The sequence below is a fragment of the Mustela lutreola genome, chromosome 9, assembly GCF_030435805.1.
Source record: "Mustela lutreola isolate mMusLut2 chromosome 9, mMusLut2.pri, whole genome shotgun sequence".
NCBI lineage: Eukaryota > Metazoa > Chordata > Mammalia > Carnivora > Mustelidae > Mustela > Mustela lutreola.
This window is the reverse complement of record NC_081298.1, coordinates 38,622,470-38,641,653: the sequence shown is the minus strand read 5'-3', so window position 1 is coordinate 38,641,653 and position 19,184 is coordinate 38,622,470. Positions and strand designations below refer to the sequence as shown.

The 19,184-nt window shown below is 36.5% G+C and overlaps 1 protein-coding gene across 5 annotated transcripts in view; it reads left to right on the top strand.

Annotated features, from left to right (window-relative positions):
• The window catches only part of TASP1 (taspase 1), a 272,025-nt gene that overhangs the window by 106,408 nt on the left and 146,433 nt on the right, over nt 1–19,184 (top strand). For 4 of the 5 annotated variants that reach the window (XR_009344681.1, XM_059134054.1, XM_059134057.1 and 1 more), the window contains 2 exons: nt 10,717–10,836; nt 18,858–18,936. Coding sequence is in view for 3 of the 5 variants with exons in the window: in XM_059134054.1 (XP_058990037.1) it covers nt 10,717–10,836; nt 18,858–18,936 (199 nt within the window). In the remaining 2 variants the exon portion in view is untranslated. The remainder of the gene's footprint in view (nt 1–10,716; nt 10,837–18,857; nt 18,937–19,184) is intronic. The other variant, XR_009344682.1, reaches the window with a different exon arrangement.

The following is a 19,184-nucleotide window of genomic DNA, read 5'->3' as shown; positions in this document are numbered from 1 at the left end:
TTGAGCAAGATGCAATTTCAGAGGGCCTGGAGTTTGATTTATTAATGAGGGTCAATTAAAAACTATTCCTGATAGTTTGTTAGTTGCTATGTACAGGTTGACAGGGAGCAAGATAAGCCACAAAAGATCCTAGGACAAGCCAAGCATATGACGAGTTTTCCCAGAGCGGGGACAACCACCTGTTTCAGGTTGAGCCTTTAGGTTCAAGGGCCTCTTGTGTGGTTGGGAAGAGATTAAGGAAATCCTTTCTGGAGTTATTTGGGGTCTCAGGACTTGCAGAAACAGTATTTTGGTATGAGATGGGGAGCAGGGGTGTGGAGAGCCACTTTTACATTGGAACAAAGTGTGAGTGAGGGGGAGTGTCTATCTGCTATTACTTTAGAGAGTCAGTGTTCTCTTCGGAGAAGAGGGAGGAGGGCTGGACCTTTGCTGGGATTTAGGTGACACACAGAGAAAATTGTTGCCTATCAGATTTACTTTATTCAGTTCATTCATTCAACCAGTAGTTTTTTCATAGAACCAACTTTGCCTTTTTTTCCAATCTATTTATTTAATGTTTATTTCTTTCACTAATTTTTCATCTTATTTTTGTTTTCTTCTTTTTCTTTGTGTTTATATTGTTCTGAAACTTCTTTAGTTGGACACTTAGGTCATGTTTTGTTCTTTTCTAATATCAACATTTTGGGTATAAGTTTTTCTCTATGTACCACTTTTGCTGTATTCCACAAGTTTTGAAATGTAATATTTTTTATTCATTATTGTTTTTATTTCTGTTTAGATTTCTTATTCGATTCATAAGTTATTTTGAAATATTTTTTCTTTTTGAATTTCCAAATTTTGTTTACTTCTATTGACTCCTGACTTAATTGTATCATAGTCAGAGAGCATATTCTATTTGATATTATTTCCTGAAATTTGTTGTAACTTAGTTTGTGCTTTTGTATATGATTAGGTTTTATAAATATTTATATGCATTTGAAAATTTTTCCTTTTGGTGTAGCCACTCTGGAGATTGGCTACAATCTCCAGATTGTATGGAGGTTCCTCAAAAAATTTTTTTTTAAAAAAGATTTTATTTATTTATTTAACAGACAGAGATCACAAGTAGGCAGAGAGGCAGGCAGAGAGAGAGGGGGAAGCAGGCTCCCCGCCGAGCAGAGAGCCCGATGTGGGGCTCAATCCCAGGACCCTGAGATCATGACCTGAGCTGAAGGCAGAGGCTTAACCCACTGAGCCACACAGGTGCCCCCCTCAAAAATTTAAAAATAGAACTACCTATGATCCAGTAATTGCTCCTGTAGATATTTACTCAAAGTATACAAAAATATAGATTCAAAGGGGTACATTCACCCCAGTGTTTATTGCAGCATTATTAATAATAGCCAAACTATGGAGAGAGCCCAAATGTCCATTGATTAATGAATAGATAAAGAAGAGGTGTTACTATGAAGTATTACTCAGCCATCAGAAAAATGAAATCTTGCCATTTGCAGCAACATGGATGGAGCTGGAGAGTATAATGCTAAGTGAAATAAGTCAGAGAAAGACAAATACCATATAATCTCATTCATATGTGGAATTTAAGAAAGAAAAAAGCTGAGTATATAGGAAGGGGGAAATCAAAAAAGGAGAGAAGGAAACAAACCGTAAGAGACTCTGAACAATAAAGAACAAATTGAGGGTTGATAGAGGGAGGTAGGTGGGGGATGGGCCAGATGGGTATTAAAGAGTTACTTAGGATGAGCACTGGCTTTAGTATGTAAGTGATGGATCACTGAATTCTATTCTAGAAATCAATATTGCATTGTGTGTTAACTAACTAAAATTTAAATTAAAAAAAGAAAATAATGTTAGCCCTCTAATTGTTGGGAACAGAATTCTATAAAAGCTAGGCAATCACACTTTTTAATATATAATTTGGGTCTTCTGTTTCTTACTGGTAGTTGAAAGAAATGTATTGAAATATCTCATTATGAGTATGATTTGTTGCTTTCTCCTTGTTGGTATGCTTTTGCTTTATATACATTTGAGCTATTCTTATTTGGTATATGCAAATTTAGAATTACTCTCTCTCTCTCTCTATCTGGTGTTAAACTTCCAGCATTTATCATGTAGAGATTTTATCTCTATTAATAACTTTTGTCTTAACACTTAATTTGCTCAACATTAATATAGTTACATTGTTTGGACTGGTACCTGCTTGGCATATCACTTTTCCCTCCATCCTTTTACTTTCAACTTTTCCATATCCTTATGCTTTAGGTATATCTCTGATGAATAGCATACAGCCATATTTCAAAATCTAACCTGGCATTCTAATAATTTTTAAAGACAATATTAGTTTCAATTTACATGCTGTTTTGCCATTTTATTTGTTTCCTTTCATGCCTGATTATCCTTCTTGGATTATTGTCTTAAGTTTGTTTGAGCTGATTTAACAACATACCATAGACTGGGTGGCTTATAAACAACAGAAATTTGTTTCTCACAGTTCTGGAGTCAGGGAAGTCCAGCATCGAAACCCAGGCAGTTGAGAGCGTCCTTCCTGGGTGGCCATCTTTGTGCTATAACCTCATATGGCAGAAGGGGTAGGGGAGCTTCTTGGGTGTCTCTAGAAGGGCATTAATCCCATTCATAAGGGCTCTGCCATCTTTCAGTGCCCCCACCTCCTAATAGCATCACATTGGCAGCTAGAATTTCAACATGTGAATTTTGGAAGGATACAAACATTCACAACAACAAGAAAATTTTTATTTCATTTTATTTATTTAATTAACAAATGTCTGTTGAAATCTTTGTTGCAGACGTTTGAGATTCATCAGTGAACGAAAAGATTTGTACCCACGCTGAGTGTACTTTCTAAGAGACTGAGTTGTTGAGAGGCAAGATTTGTTTATTTTCATCTTTTTCTTAAGAATTAGGGAATAACCAGTGTTGACCTCACAGTAAGTGTCAGATAGGGAAGGACACAGACATTCAAATCGTAGCAATTATTTTTCTCTTTGTGAAGTATGTAATTTACTTGCTTATTCATGCATCCATTCAACAAATCTTTATTGAATGCCTAAGAGATGTGAAGTGCTTTTCTCAGTCTTAGCAAATGGCAGTGAATAAACCATAGAAAGAATGCCGCCTTTTGTGGAGCTTCTAGTCTTGAGGGGGAGGTTGGCAATTTAAGTCATGCAAAAATCAACTATGCAGTTTAGGAGATGTTGAGATGTTATAGAAAAAAAATAAAGTTTAGCCAAGAAAGGGAGATTAGGTCTGCTTATGAGTAGATGGTAGGGAGGACATAGAGGTCAGGTTGTACTAAAAGGAATGGTCCTTCAGGCGTTCGTTAAGTGCAGGTCGCTTGGTGGTAGACTCACTTTACTTACTGATTTAAAAATGTCTTTATTTTATTTTTGTTCCTAAAAGATAATCTTGTTGGACACCTGCTTCTAGGTTTATAGTTACTTTTCTCTGAGTAGCTTGAAGATATACCACAGTCTTCTGGCTTTTGTTGGGCTTCTGGCAGTTCTGTCATTCTATTATGGGTGATCTTTTCTTTCTAGCTGGCTCCTTTCCTTTCTCTGTGGCTTCTGGGAGATCTGGATTCTTATATCTCATAAGTTCTGGGAAATTTTAGCCTTTTCTCTTTCATTATTTTCTCTTCTTTATTCTGCCTGTTCCTTCCAGTTGGACATATGTTAGACTTTCTCTCATACTTTTTTTTCCATCTCTTTCATGTTTTACTACTTAACAGTTACTAAACAGTTGTAATCAACTGTGTATTAAATGTTATATAAATATAAATGTATTATAGTATTAGGACAGAAATAGAAATAGAAAATTTGTTCATGACTTGACGTTTTGAATTCTTCATTGTGTACTTTTAGATAAATGCATCAGCTACTGATTTTTTTAGAGGTAAAGCTTATGTGTGGTGCAATGCTTATATCTTAAGTATATAATTTGATGAATTTCGACATGCATAAAGCCATGTAGTCCATACCACTATCAAAATATAAAACATTGCCATTACTCCAGAAGGTTTTCTCATGCCCCTTCATAGTCAAGACCCCTGCTAAGACAACCATTTTTCTGATTCTTTTTCACTGCAGAGCAGTTTTACCTTTTCTAAACTTTTGTGTAAATGGGATCATATATTATATAGTCTGTTGTGTCCAGCTTCTTTTACTCAGTGGACACCTAAAAGATTATCCATATTGTTGTACATATCACTAGTTCCTTTTTATTGCTTGGACAGTCCTCCCCTGTTGCCTTTATCACAATTTTTGTATGCATTTCCCTCTTGATAAGCATTTGGGTTGTTTCTAGCTTTTGACTGTTACAGTTAAAAGTGCTGTGAACATTTTTGACAAGTCTTTTGTTTTATGTATTTTGATTTCTCTTGGGTAAATATTTAGGGTTTTAATTGCTGTGTGCATGTTTAATTTAAAATTATTTTTTTAAAAATTTTACTTCATTTTTTCAGTGTTCTAGGATTCATAGTTTATGCACCACACCCAGGGCTCCATGCAATACATGCCCTCCTTAATACCTACCACCAGTCTCATCCATCCTTCCACCACCCCCCTTTCGAAAACCCTCAGTTTGTTTCTCAGAGTCCACAGTCTCTCATGCTTTGTCTCCCCCTCCGATTTCCCCCAGTTCACTTTTCCTTTCCTTCTCCTAATGTCCTCCATGTTATTCCTTATGCTCCACAAGTAAGTGAAACCATATGATAATTGATTCTCTCTGCTTGACTTATTTCTCTCAGCATAATCTCCTCTAGTCCCGTCCATTTTGATGCAAAAGTTGGGTATTCATCCTTTCTGATGGAGGTGTAATATTCCATTATATATATGGACCATATCTTCTTTATCCATTCATCTGTTGAAGAGCATCTTGGCTCTTTCCACAGTTTGGCAACTGTAGCTATTGCTGCTATAAACATTGGGGTACATATGGCCCTACTTTTTACTACATCTGTGTTTTTGGGGTAAATACCCAGTAGTACAGTTGCAGGGTCATAGGATAGCTCTATTTTTAATTTCTTAAGGAATCTCCACACTGTTTTTCCAAAGTGGCTGCGCCAACTTGCATTTCCACCAATAGTGTAAGAGGGTTCCCCTTTCTCCACATCCTCTCGAACACTTGTTGTTTACTGTCTTGTTAATTTTGGGCATTCTAACTGGTGTAAGGTAGTATCTCAATGTGGTTTTTATTTGAATCTCCCTGATGGCTAATGATGACAAATATTTTTTCATGTGTCTGGTAGCCATTTGTGTGTCTTCTTTGGAGAATTTAAAATTTTTGATTTAGAATTTAAAAATTGTGATTAATATTTATTCCAGAAAAACAAAAATCCAAATCAGAACTTTTAAACCAATATTTGTAGTCACTGAGGCTTATTCTCTAAGTATTTTGATCAGATGTATGCAGTTTAATGATCAGGCTAATATTATCTTAAGGGCTTTGTCAGACTTATCATTCTTAAATTCCTCAATTTTTATTTTAATTCCAGTATATCTTAGGTTTACTTTCCTTAACCAGTGGTTCATTATAAGGATAAAATAATTTTAATTTTACAGCATATGAATAAGAATAAAAATGATTTAAAGCTGTATAAAACTACCCTTGTGGTTTTTACTCTTCAGATATGTAATAATTTAAGTCATGAGTATGTTCATCTGGTCTCTTCCCTCACTTATACGTGCCCTCTCAACATGCACACTGAGGCTCTTGAACTGCTCCATTTTGAAGCAAACAAACCCATAGTTCATTATTTGAAATATTATTTTAAAAACCAAGATTAAAACCATGGCTTTTTCTACCTTGAATGTTGCAAGCCACAGAAGACTGTCTAGGTGTTCTGCCATTTGGAAAACATTGTCTTCTGCTGTATTTAAGGGTTTAGAATTTTTAGGTAAATCTCTGGAGCTTTGTTATGGTATGAACTTTAATTAAAGTTGTGTAGTGTAGATATATTAAAGCCCCATAAAAGCATGGTTAACCCACTTCATTTTTATTTTGAGCTAAAAATGTTTCTGTTAACTTTTGTTGAGTGATTTAAGGAATAAATAACAATTTTTTAATAAATTTTTTTTCTGTAGTAGATATGTTTGACTCTAATTTGTGTAGCGTTGCAGAGATATTTAATGCATACTTACTAAGCAAAGAAAATAAGGGATTATTTAAGAATAGACATCTTGACTATAATTAATAGAAACATCATTTATAATACTGGGCATCAGAAGGGTGATTTTCTTTTTTTAATTTAAATTCAATTAGTGAACATATAATACATTATTAGTTTTGGATGTAATGTTCAGTGATTCATTAGTTGTGTATAACACCTGGTGCTCATCACGTCCTGTGCCCTCCTTAATACCCACCACCCAGTTACCCCATCCCCCCACCCACCTTCCTTTCCACAACCCTCAGTTTGTTTCCTGGAATCAAGAATCTCTCATGGTTTGTCTCCCTCTCTGATTTCTTCTCATTCAGTTTTTCTTCCCCAGAAGGGTGATTTTCCTTGGAGAGAGGGAAAAGGTCATTGGGTATTGTATTCTTATTTCCAAATTTTCCTTGGTTTCAGCCAAGCCATATACACAAGAGTAGATAATTCTAACTAAATCATGCTTTGTTTACCCATACCTAATATTCTTTTTTTTTTTTAAAGATTTTATTTATTTATTTGACAGACAGATCACAAGCAGGTAGAGAGGCAGGCAGAGAGCCTGATGCGGGGCTCGATCCCAGGACCCTGAGATCATGACCTGAGCTGAAGGCAGAGGCTCAACCCCACCCAGGTGCCCCCATACCTAATATTCTTAATCCTCTAGTGGCCCCACTGTGGGGCTGGTTTTTGGGAGATAGACATGGAGCCAGTCTAGGTCACTGGTAGCTGGAACTAATTCCATGGTTAGAATATTCAAAGACGTAAAGCTCTATGCTGCCATTAATGTACTGTCATGGAGGGTGTAAATCATCTGCTTTTCTCAAGTGGAAGTTCATGCCAATTATAATCTTGCTCATAATCCTAACAAACGTGCATGTTGAAGTTTTGGGATCTTTTAAAAAAATGTATTTTTTTTTTATTGTATTGGGTTATTTCCACTGAATACCAGTTTCAGGATGCACTTATGTGTTTGAGATATTATTCTTGCATTTTAGCTATTTGATACTTGAGTAATTCTGTATAGAAGAAAGGCCAGGTTAATGAGATAGGTAACTGATAGATGATGTCTCTTGGCAGATTTCAGAGTTAGAACACAGATTAGAAGCATAATTTTATGGTGCGAAGTACCTACACTTTGTTTTAAGGGATTTGTTCTTTTTGAAGTAGTTATGTTTTACTTAATTTGATTTTACAGTGATTGTGTAATAGCCATCTCCAGATTAGAGCAGAGAAAAATTAAAACTTTTGACATTAAGCCCAACATGATTACTAGTTTATTGGTGAGTTGAAGAAAGTTTTATTTCCGTGTTTTTCATAATACATGCAATCTCTATGCCAACTTAATATACATGTGTTTATTATAAGGGGAACTATATGATTTATACAGTTGCTTTTTAGTCACTCTTTTATCAAATAAGTATTGGAAATAGCGTGTTTCATTTGAGGACAATAGGTACATGTGTACCTATGTGGAGCATGTACTTTTAAGTATTTATGGAGTATAAGAGCATAATAGTAGCTCTATATACTAACAGTCATTGTGTGTTTTTTAACCTTTCTAGGATTTCATTTCTGTACAAATGAGTTCTGTGAAATTATTATGGCTAAAATACCAGTGTTTGTCATTCACTTAATTTATCTACACTTCATAAAAATGCTTAAATCTTACTTCATCATCCTTAAATTTGCCTTTCACTATGTGAAATCTATGAACTAATTCTTGAATATTTATGAAGTAATTCTGATTTTTGCAGGTGTTGCAAGCCCCTAGGAATATTTAGCTTAATTTGGAACAGCATTCTGTAGTTTTGCTTGATTTTTCATTCTTAAAAACCAAGTTCAGTAAATCCACCTACATGTAATATTTTTGTATCTTTCTCTAGTAGTTTGATTAGATAAGAGTCTTTATAGTTTATGATATCCTGATGAAATGCTAAGAAAATTGTTTCATAAGTAATGCATATCATTGTGTATACATTATCTATCCCTTCAGCTAAAATTCTGTTTTACAGAATGCTTGGGATCAGCAGTCACAGTTAATAAAGAACTAATGAAGAATACCCTTTCTTGACTTTATTGTTGTTAAGGAAAGTATCTTATAGTTTCTGTTTATTTGTATGAGAGTTTTCTGTTTCTAAAAGAAACAGAGATATGTATGAGATCAGTACGTTAAGACACTTTACAGTATGTTCATTGTGGTACGATCATGGTGATATGCTGCCAATTGATAGTTGCATGAGGTAGAACTTAAATCTTTTATGTTGACATAATGCTAATGCTGAAGTTTCTCCTTCAGCAGATTTGTGCCCATAAACTTATTTGCCTTAAAATGAGTAGAGCGGATGTTTGGCTGATAATGAATCCCATAGGATGGTATTTTACCTTGTTTCTTAAGGTAGGGTCTGAGGACCAGCAATATCAGCATTGCTGGAGAGGTTGTTAAGTGGAGAGTCTTGACCAGTGCCAGATTACTTAATAAGAATCTACATTTAACAGGTTCTCAGATGATTTGTGTGTACATTAAACTTTGAGAAGGCCTCCTGTTGAAGACATAAGACCTGGCATCTGAAAAGGAACAGACACATCTCTATTTGAGGTTGCAAGGGTGTAAAGATATAGGAATTATTTCCTAGAATAATGAAGGAAATGTTTCCCCTTTAAAGTACATTTCTCTTTAGGGTTCTTCTTCTTCTTTTTTTTTTTTTTTCCTGGAATAAAATGCCTAATGCAATTGTTTACTTTTATACTTTTATCTTACCTACCAAAGAAAATAAACTTTACTTCTTCCATAACAAATGAGGAAACCTAGTTATTGTTAAGTCTTCCCTAAGGTAGTGGCATCCTCTGGATTTGTATGAAACTGAGTGTTGAGAAAAGAGATGGAAAACTGAGGCCTTGATATTAGAATGGTCTTGCATGTATCATCACTTGTTTTACTTGTTTCTGTGACACCCTGGATGCAGACATGCTTTATATCCTCCTAACTGAAGATTAAGTATGCCTCCATGTCTGCTGTATGTAAAATCAGTCAGTCAGCCATTTCTTCAGAGAATTTACAGTCAGGTTAGCGAGCTATCTTTGAAACTCAGGCAGTCTGCCACCTGCGCAACTGTGGTATTCCTGGATATAGCCTAGACTTCCCCTGTCTGTGGTTAAAGGGAGAGAGGGAATAAAACACTTATTTCAGTCAGCTACATGTTTTCTATTAAAGTAAGTAGTGTCCTAGTGTATCAGTATTGTTAAGAGGAGTTAGAATCTAGAGCAAAAACCAAAGAAATGTAAATGTCTAGATGTACCTTCTCCTAACAGACTTCATGTAATATTTGTTGAGACATACTCTACTTCTGGATTTTTAAATTTGCTTGAAGTAAAAAACTTTTGCTTGCACTATTTCAGAACTCCCTTCAATGTTGCTCACCTTCTAAGGTTGCCCTAGGAACTCACTGACTTTTCTGGGGATTGCCTGAGAGTGTCATTTGAAAACTCTTTAGCCAGGGATCCCTCAGTACAAATGAAGTATTGCTCAGCAGTATGGGCAATAAACTACGCAGGAGGAGGACCTGGTCTTGTTGAGCCTGGAGTTGTGCCTGGGCTCTTTTATGCATTTTTGGGGGTGAGGGAGAGGGTGGGAGTCTTGGGTTGTGGGGCATAGTTTAAAAACCAGAACTCTAGAGTGAGAACATTGCAATGACTGTTGTTAACCTAAAGACCTATAGTAGCCTCCCTTGTTAATATACACAAAGAGATATTTTTTTTGAAACATTTTCCCTATTTTCTGTGATTTTGATTTTTACCCAGAATCATAAGGTTTGTCTGTCTTGCACAGGTGACCCAGAAATCTTTGAGGTAGGAGACAGCTGCTTATAGTCAATAATATATTGGGACTTGGGACAAGATACAGAAATGCAAAGATACCTCCGAGGAATGTACAATTTTCTGCTATATAGTTGGCGAGCATATTATTAATATAGCAGTGGAAGGAGGTGGCCATCAATTTCTCACAAGCAAGGAATTATAAAAGATAATTGTAACATAGTATGGTTCAAGATTGTAACCACCATTCTCTTTATTTATTGTATTAAATATATTATTTTTAGAAATTTAGGTACAATATTTTTAGAAGTACTAGAAATGGCACTTACTGGTTCATTTATGCCATAGATCTTCTCCTCTTACAAATTTTCAATCATGAACTTAATACTGGAGATTAAGGGGACACTGCGATATGCTATTTTATATTAGATTGTGTTTTTTCCTTCTCCCTTAGGAATGCTAGGCTTATTATTAGAGAAAAGCAACAAGACACTTTTTGCTCAGGATCTTTCAGTAGAAAATACATTTTGACTTGAATTTTAGTGGCAACTTGATAATAGATTGGTACTAATATCAATCAATTAATATTAATAGATTAATATTAATAACTTGATAATAGATTAATAGATTAAGAGTTTGCTGAATTATGTCATGATTGTATTGAAAAGTGCTGTGTGGTCATATCAAATTGTGACACTCTGTGCTCAATGAGTGCTCATATCCTGTTCACTCTCTAGGAGAATGACTCAGGCACTTTGGACACAGTGGGCGCTGTAGTGGTGGACCATGAAGGGAACGTTGCTGCTGCTGTCTCCAGTGGAGGCTTGGCCTTGAAACATCCAGGGAGAGTTGGACAGGTTAGTATTACAGGGTTTTTAAACTAGCTTTTCAATTTAAAACACGGAATTTTCTAGCTCACCATTTTTTTAAACCAGCAAAAAGTTTTTTTCATTTGAAAAAAAATTATATTATTGTGATTTTTTAAAAGCATTTATATAATTCCAGATTCTAAAAAAAACACCTCTCCCATAGAGTTCTTTTTGATCTTTATCGTCAGTAGTACTATGTTTTTTTTACTTCCAACAGGCTGAGTATTGGGTATTTAGTAGACATTAAAAAAAAAATATGAGTTGATCTTCATTTTCTTTCTTTGCGAATGTCATTCTCTATAGGAGTAAACATTACCTAACTATATTGTTGTTGCTTTGTAGGTAGGAAATGATTTTAGAGTAACTGTGTATTTCCTCCATTCAAGGAATAGTAAAATTCTTTTTTTTTTTATTTTACTTATTTTATTTTTTTTTAAATTTTTAATTTTTTATAAACATATATTTTTATCTCCAGGGGTACAGGTCTGTGAATCACAGAAGGTTTACACACTTCACAGCACTCACCAAAGCACATACCCTCCCCAATGTCCATAATCCCACCCCCTTCTCCCAAACCCCTTCCCCCCAGCAACCCTCAGTTTGTTTTGTGAGATTAAGAGTCACTTATGGGGGGCGCCTGGGTGGCTCAGTGGGTTAAAGCCTCTGCCTTCGGCTCAGGTCATGATCCCAGTGTCCTGGGATCGAGCCCCGCATCGGGCTCTCTGCTCCGCGGGAAGCCTGCTTCCTCCCCTCTCTCTCTGCCTGCCTCTCTGCCTACTTGTGATTCCTCTCTCTCCGTCAAATAAATAAAATCTTAAAAAAAAAAAAAAAAAAAAAAAAAAAAAGAGTCACTTATGGTTTGTCTCCCTCCCAATCCCATCTTGTTTCATTGATTCTTCTCCTACCCACTTAAGCCCCCATGTTGCATCACCACTTCCTCATATCAGGGAGATCATATGATAGTTGTCTTTCTCTGCTTGACTTATTTCGCTAAGCATGATACGCTCTAGTTCCATCCATGTTGTCGCAAATGGCAAGATTTCATTTCTTTTGATGGCTGCATAGTATTCCATTGTGTATATATACCACATCTTCTTGATCCATTCATCTGTTGATGGACATCTAGGTTCTTTCCATAGTTTGGCTATTGTGGACATTGCTGCTATAAACATTCGGGTGCATGTGCCCCTTTGGATCACTACGTTTGTATCTTTAGGGTAAATACCCAATAGTGCAATTGCTGGGTCATAGGGCAGTTCTATTTTCAACATTTTGAGGAACCTCCATGCTGTTTTCCAGAGTGGCTGCACCAGCTTGCATTCCCACCAACAGTGTAGGAGGGTTCCCCTTTCTCCGCATCCTCGCCAGCATCTGTCATTTCCTGACTTGTTGATTTTAGCCATTCTGACTGGTGTGAGGTGATATCTCATTGTGGTTTTGATTTGTATTTCCCTGATGCCGAGTGATATGGAGCACTTTTTCATGTGTCTGTTGGCCATCTGGATGTCTTCTTTGCAGAAATGTCTGTTCATGTCCTCTGCCCATTTCTTGATTGGATTATTTGTTCTTTGGGTGTTGAGTTTGCTAAGTTCTTTATAGATTCTGGATACTAGTCCTTTATCTGATATGTCGTTTGCAAATATCTTCTCCCATTCTGTCAGTTGTCTTTTGATTTTGTTAACTGTTTCCTTTGCTGTGCAAAAGCTTTTGATCTTGATGAAATCCCAATAGTTCATTTTTGCCCTTGCTTCCCTTGCCTTTGGCGTTGTTCCTAGGAAGATGTTGCTGCGGCAGAGGTCGAAGAGGTTGCTGCCTGTGTTCTCCTCAAGGATTTTGATGGATTCCTTTCGCACATTGAGGTCCTTCATCCATTTTGAGTCTATTTTTGTGTGTGGTGTAAGGAAATGGTCCAATTTCATTTTTCTGCATGTGGCTGTCCAGTTTTCCCAGCACCATTTATTGAAGAGGCTGTCTTTTTTCCATTGGACATTCTTTCCTGCTTTGTCGAAGATTAGTTGACTGTAGAGTTGAGGGTCTATTTCTGGGCTCTCTATTCTGTTCCATTGATCTATGTGTCTGTTTTTGTGCCAGTACCATGCTGTCTTGATGATGACAGCTTTGTAATAGAGCTTGAAGTCCGGAATTGTGATGCCACCAACGTTGGCTTTCTTTTTCAATATCCCTTTGGCTATTCGAGGTCTTTTCTGGTTCCATATAAATTTTAGAATTATTTGTTCCATTTCTTTGAAAAAGATGGATGGTACTTTGAAAGGAATTGCATTAAATGTGTAGATTGCTTTAGGTAGCATAGACATTTTCACAATATTTATTCTTCCAATCCAGGAGCATGGAACATTTTCCCATTTCTTTGTGTCTTCCTCAATTTATTTCATGAGTATTTTATAGTTTTCTGAGTATAGATTCTGTGCCTCTTTGGTTAGGTTTATTCCTAGGTATCTTATGGTTTTGGTTGCAGTTGTAAATGGGATTGACTCCTTAATTTCTCTTTCTTCTGTCTTGCTGTTGGTGTAGAGAAATGCAACTGATTTCTGTGCATTGATTTTATATCCTGACACTTTACTGAATTTCCTGTATAAGTTCTAGCAGTTTTGGAGTGGAGTCTTTTGGGTTTTCCACATATAGTATCATATCATCTGCGAAGAGTGATAATTTGACTTCTTCTTTGCTGATTTGGATGCCTTTAATTTCCTTTTGTTGTCTGATTGCTGAGGCTAGGACCTCTAGTACTATGTTGAATAGCAGTGGTGATAATGGACATCCCTGCCATGTTCCTGACCTTAGCGGAAAAGCTTTCAGTTTTTCTCCATTGAGAATGATATTTGCGGTGGGTTTTCCATAGATGGCTTTGATGATATTGAGGTATGTGCCCTCTATCCCTACACTTTGAAGAGTTTTGATCAGGAAGGGATGCTGTACTTTGTCAAATGCTTTTTCAGCATCTATTGAGAGTATCATATGGTTCTGGTTCTTTCTTTTATTGATGTGTTGTATCACATTGAGTGATTTGCGGATGTTGAACCAACCTTGCAGCCCTGGAATAAATCCCACTTGGTCGTGGTGAATAATCCTTTTAATGTACTGTTGAATCCTGTTGGCTAGTATTTTGTTGAGTATTTTTGCATCCATTTGATCTAGTAAGCTTTCTGAGCATAAGCCAATTTGGTACATTACTTATGAGCTTAAGAAATATTTGTTGAGTGAACTAATGATTCCTGGAGTCTGTTAAAGTAGTTGCAAGCATTATGCTTAAGCTCAGTACTTAGATCTCATGTTACATGTAGAGCACTTCTTGGCATTCTTTGTATGTATGCCTTGTCTCTCACATTTGAAAAAGAGTAGTTATCACAGTTGTTTTGGACATGGTGGTTAATGAATGCTTGGAATAGAGTGATCTGATTCATGGAGGATGTCTTTGGAAATCTCCAAGTGATATTCCCTGATCTGCCCTGATCTGCTCTTAAAATCCCATGGGGGGATGGGTAGGGAAGAATAATTAATTTTGTGCTACTCTTTGCCTACTGTACAGGGGGATTTATGGGGAATGATTACTCAACGTGTGTACAATGCTTTGAACTCATTATAAAAAGCCTTTTTTGGTCATGGTGTTTTTCCACATTATGAATCCCTGTGTATTTGTCAAGTTTGGAATAAGAACCAAGCTTGGCATATCAGATTTGGATGCCTGGGTGGAGAAAGAGAGAGAAAAGCCTGCATAGCTGCCTTCGTTGCCTTGCAATTCCCATGACTTTCTCACTGTTTTTTGTTTTTTTGGTTAGCAGAATAGCCAACAGCAGAACCAAGGATAGTTCTGGTCTATGTTAGGAGGATATTACATTGAACAATCTTGAAGCCATTCTGCCACTACACATGGGACTGTCCTAGAAAAAGAAATACTTCTGTAAAAATTAAACATATTGATTTGCCCCAATTAGCTAGTGTATGAAGACATAGTTTGTGAGAGATGAAAATCAGGAAAAGGTGTGGTGGGTAAGGGTAAAGTTACTTACCAGGAAAATGCATTTGCTTAATTGGATTATATTGCTTGGATAGAGGAGCTGTAATAAGCCTGGAAATATGAAAGCATCAGTTGACAGTAGGAAACCATTCTCCTTGACGATCAAGAGGGAAGGAAATAAAATATACAAAGTGTTGAAAAAAAAGACTTTTAAAAATATGCTAGAAATAGATGCTTTTAAATACATTTTAAGTGTACAGTGAACTCTTTCAAAGTCTTAGCATATTAATTACCCTGCTCTAGACATATGATAACTGTTCATATGGTGACGTGGCAATTTGAATTACAATTTATTTACTTGGCTTACCAACAATAGTTAGAATTTACAACTGGGACACAAAAAAGGAATGATTACATCCCACTCTCAACTCAGCCCCACACAAATACGCAGTTGAGTTTAGTGATTAAGAGTGTGAATTTTGGATTCAGATAAACCTTTATTCTAATCTCACCTCTCCCTTATTGTAAACAAATTGTTCAACGTCTTTTTTTCTTTTTTTTGAAGATTTTATTTATTTATTTGACAGACAGAGATCACAAGTAGGCAGAGAGGCAGGCAGAGAGAGAGAGGAGGAAGCTGGCTCCCTGCTGAGCAGAGAGCCCAATGCGGGACTCGATCCCAGGACCCTGGGATCATGACCTGAGCCAAAGACAGAGGCTTTAACCCACTGAGCCACCCAGGCACCCCTGTTCAACATCTTTAAGCTCCACTTTCCACAACTGTAAAATGGGTATAGTTACCTTACGAAGTTCTAGAAGATTAAATGACATATTTAAATTGCTTGCCATAGTCCCTCATAATATAGCTATATATTAGCTAGAACTGTCTCTTGCTATGTACAGTAAGTGTGTTCATTCATGTGATCTACAGAAACATTATAAGGTAGGGGTTTTTGTTATGCTCATTTTATAAAGGAAAAGAAGTTCCAAAAAAGACTAAATAATAATAATAATGATATTTATATGATCTATTTTTACTGAATGTTAATACCTTTGTTAAATGTTGAGGAAGTTTTACTACTAAAAAGAAGAAAGCTTATTTTTATTTTTTAAAGCCCTGCTTAAGATTGTTATTATTATTATTTTTTTAAGATTTGTTTGTTCATTTTAGAGAGAGCTGGTGGGGATGGTGCAGAAGGGGAGAGAGAGAGAGAGAGAAGCAGACTGTTGGCTGAGCATGGAGCCTGACGTGGGACACAGTCACAATCCTGAGATCATGACCAGAGCCAAAATCAAGAGTTGGATACTTAGCCACCTGTGCCATCTAAGTGCCCCAAGCTTGTGATATTTTATCCAAAGAAGTGTTAAGAGCGGGACAGTCTCTGGTTCTTTCTTTTATCTGACCTATCACTGTATCAGCTCAACTGGTTTCAGAAGTTTAAGATGGAAGACAACTTTAGATCATGAAATTGTGGTGAAGTGGCATAAGGGGAATTCGCTTAGAGAGAAGAAACAAAGAGTAGGAGTAAGTCTTCTTCTTCTTCTTTTTTTTTTTTCCTTAAAAAAAGGACCCCTGTAGGTTCTGAAGAGGTGTCCTTACGGCCTTATTTGCTATTTTGGGGTCCAGGCTCCTGGTCAAGATAACTGTGGTGAATGGCAAGGATAGTGGGTTTTCAGTGAAGGCAATAACCAGGTTTTCAGTGAAGGAAGAGTAGGCCCTTCCTCTCAGGTGGCTTATTCTCTGAGGCTTTGGCTCACCTAGGAACTGTCCCAGGTAATACCAGTTGAATGGCTTATTCCACAAGTTTGCCAGTTTGGTTCTGCAATCCATGTGCAGAATCCCTTCCATAGGGCTTTCAGTTCCCACTCTGACCCAACAATCTTGTGTATTTTAGAAGCATGGTGTTTTCAAAGGCAATAATATATTTTCTACTCTTTGCCATATTGGCAATGTTGTATTGAATTCTTTGTTCTACTTGTAAGGCTATTGCCGGTGACAACTGAGGGTGGCAACTGTGGGTCACATGAGCATGGGAGACTTCATCTCCAATTATCTTGGACATTGGATTATTTCTCAAGGAGAGTGATTAAGGGCGTAGGGTGTGTATGTGTGCATCTCAAAGTCTTGAGGAACAGTTCACAAATCTAGTATTCTCTTGAGTGAGAAAAGAGTAATCAGGGCACTCAGATAGCTGTTTTAAAAAATTTAGAGGACTTAAGCAGGGAAGGTAAAGTAAATCCAGAGAGTAGAACCAGGATTAGCGGATGAAAGTTATGATAAAGTGGTTGTTCATTAAAGCAATCTAAGGAAGAACTTTAAGCCAAAGGTAAGTGTCCAAAAGGGGAATGTGTTCCCTCACGAAGTATCAAGGTTCTTGGTATGAGAAGTGCCTGGGATATTTCATGAAAATTCCTGTTCTGGATAGAATATTAAAGCAAATGAGTTCTGAAGTCCTTATTAGAAAAAAAAAAAGGAATATTGTAGAAAGCTGGTCTGTCTGGTTACCATTCCCATCTTAGCTTCTTTCCCCACTCCTTAAAAGTGATCTCTTTGAAAAGAATAGTTACTATTTTATGGGAGTATTTTTTCTTTCATTAGTCAGAAGTCATACTGAAAACTCCATGTATTGTGGCTTGTCGTCGTCGTCTTTTTTTCACTCAATAATATTTTTGGAGTTTTTATTAGTTTCTAAAAATCTTTTTGAAAAAGTTGCATTCTTTATTTTGAACTCTCTGCAATGAATACTGCATATTGCTGGGCAAATGTTTAACCATTTCTTTACCGATGGACATCTGTGCTTTCAATTTTCCATTCTTTACCAAACTTGTGGTGGTGCATATTCTTTTTTTTTTTTTTTTTTAATTTTTAATTTTTTATAAACATATATTTTTTATATACATATATTTTTATCCCCAGGTCTGTGAATCACCGGGTTTACACACTTCACAGCACTCACCAAATCACATACCCTCCCCAATGTCCATAATCCCACCTCCTTCTCCCCAACCCCCTCCCCCCGGCAACCCTCAGTTTGTTTTGTGAGATATTCTTGAGCAGACTTCCTTGTATTCTCTATGCTGGCTACCAAAGGGGTTTTCTTCTTCTGCTTCTAACTAAAAACTGGAAAAGTTACCAGTTTCATTTCCCCTCCCATAGGCAGAAAGTCATTGTGGATATTGAAGAGATGAATCCAGACATTCTGGGTGGCATTATTAAAAACAAAATAAGGATGATTGTTATATTCTTTTATAAAACCACAGTAATTTGTGTTATTGGTGGTTTCAGGCATATAAATCTGTTCTACTGCCTCATAAAATAATTAACTTGAATTGATCTTTTTGGCTCCTTTCTTTATATCTGGGGAATCTAGATTCTTCAGATATAAAATGTAGTTCACAGTGGTGAACATATATTGGGCCCTTTGGTAGTAACTGTTTGCAGTTTCTGCTGTGCCACTTTAAGGGAGGCATGGCAGAAGCCCTCCTAAACGGGGTTTTTTAGAGTATGCCAGGAGGACCACCTGCATCCTAGCCCCCCTGCGGCCCTGTTTAATAATACCAATTCCATGGGCAGCCTCCAGACCACTGAATCAGAATATCTGGGAACCACGTTCCTATCACCAAACTTCTCAAACAAGTTGACATATACCTAGTTTGAGAGCCACTATTTTAAGGCAACCACATGATTTCAAGGAGCCAGAAGAGAGGAATTTGTCTGAACTGGCTGACAAACTATATTTGGGGAAAGGTTGTTCAAGGAAAAAAACTACTGCTGATGAGAGTCTAAAAACTTTCTTTTGCCCTTTTCTGAAAAATTTTAGATTAATACAGTAATTGAAGATACAGTTTAAAATAGTATTAGAACCATTGTTTGGGCAGGTCTTACACAATCTCGGGTATTATTTCCCAGTTGATATGCATCATTATTAAACCAGGCTTTATTAGATGGGTATAATTTTGTCTTTTGTTGAAAGCAAGTAATTACACATAATATTTCTGAAATACATTGTGTACCTATTTTCTCTTTTCCTAGGCTGCTCTTTATGGATGTGGCTGCTGGGCTGAAAATACTGGAGCTCATAATCCCTACTCTACAGCTGTGAGTACCTCAGGTATTTGCTGCTTTCATGACCATTTTTCATAACTGCTACATTGTAGGTCATTTAATGATTGAAAAGAATATTTTTGTGTAAACATATAGCATGTGCTAAGGCACTGCCTAGACTAGAGCATTTATGCGTGAAAGACCTTTGATATGTGGGAGCTTTTAAGGATTGTTTCACAATGTAAGTATCCCAATGTAAACGTTTTGCTAACATTTCATTACAACTCTGGAGTTAACTATAAGTTACATTTTTAA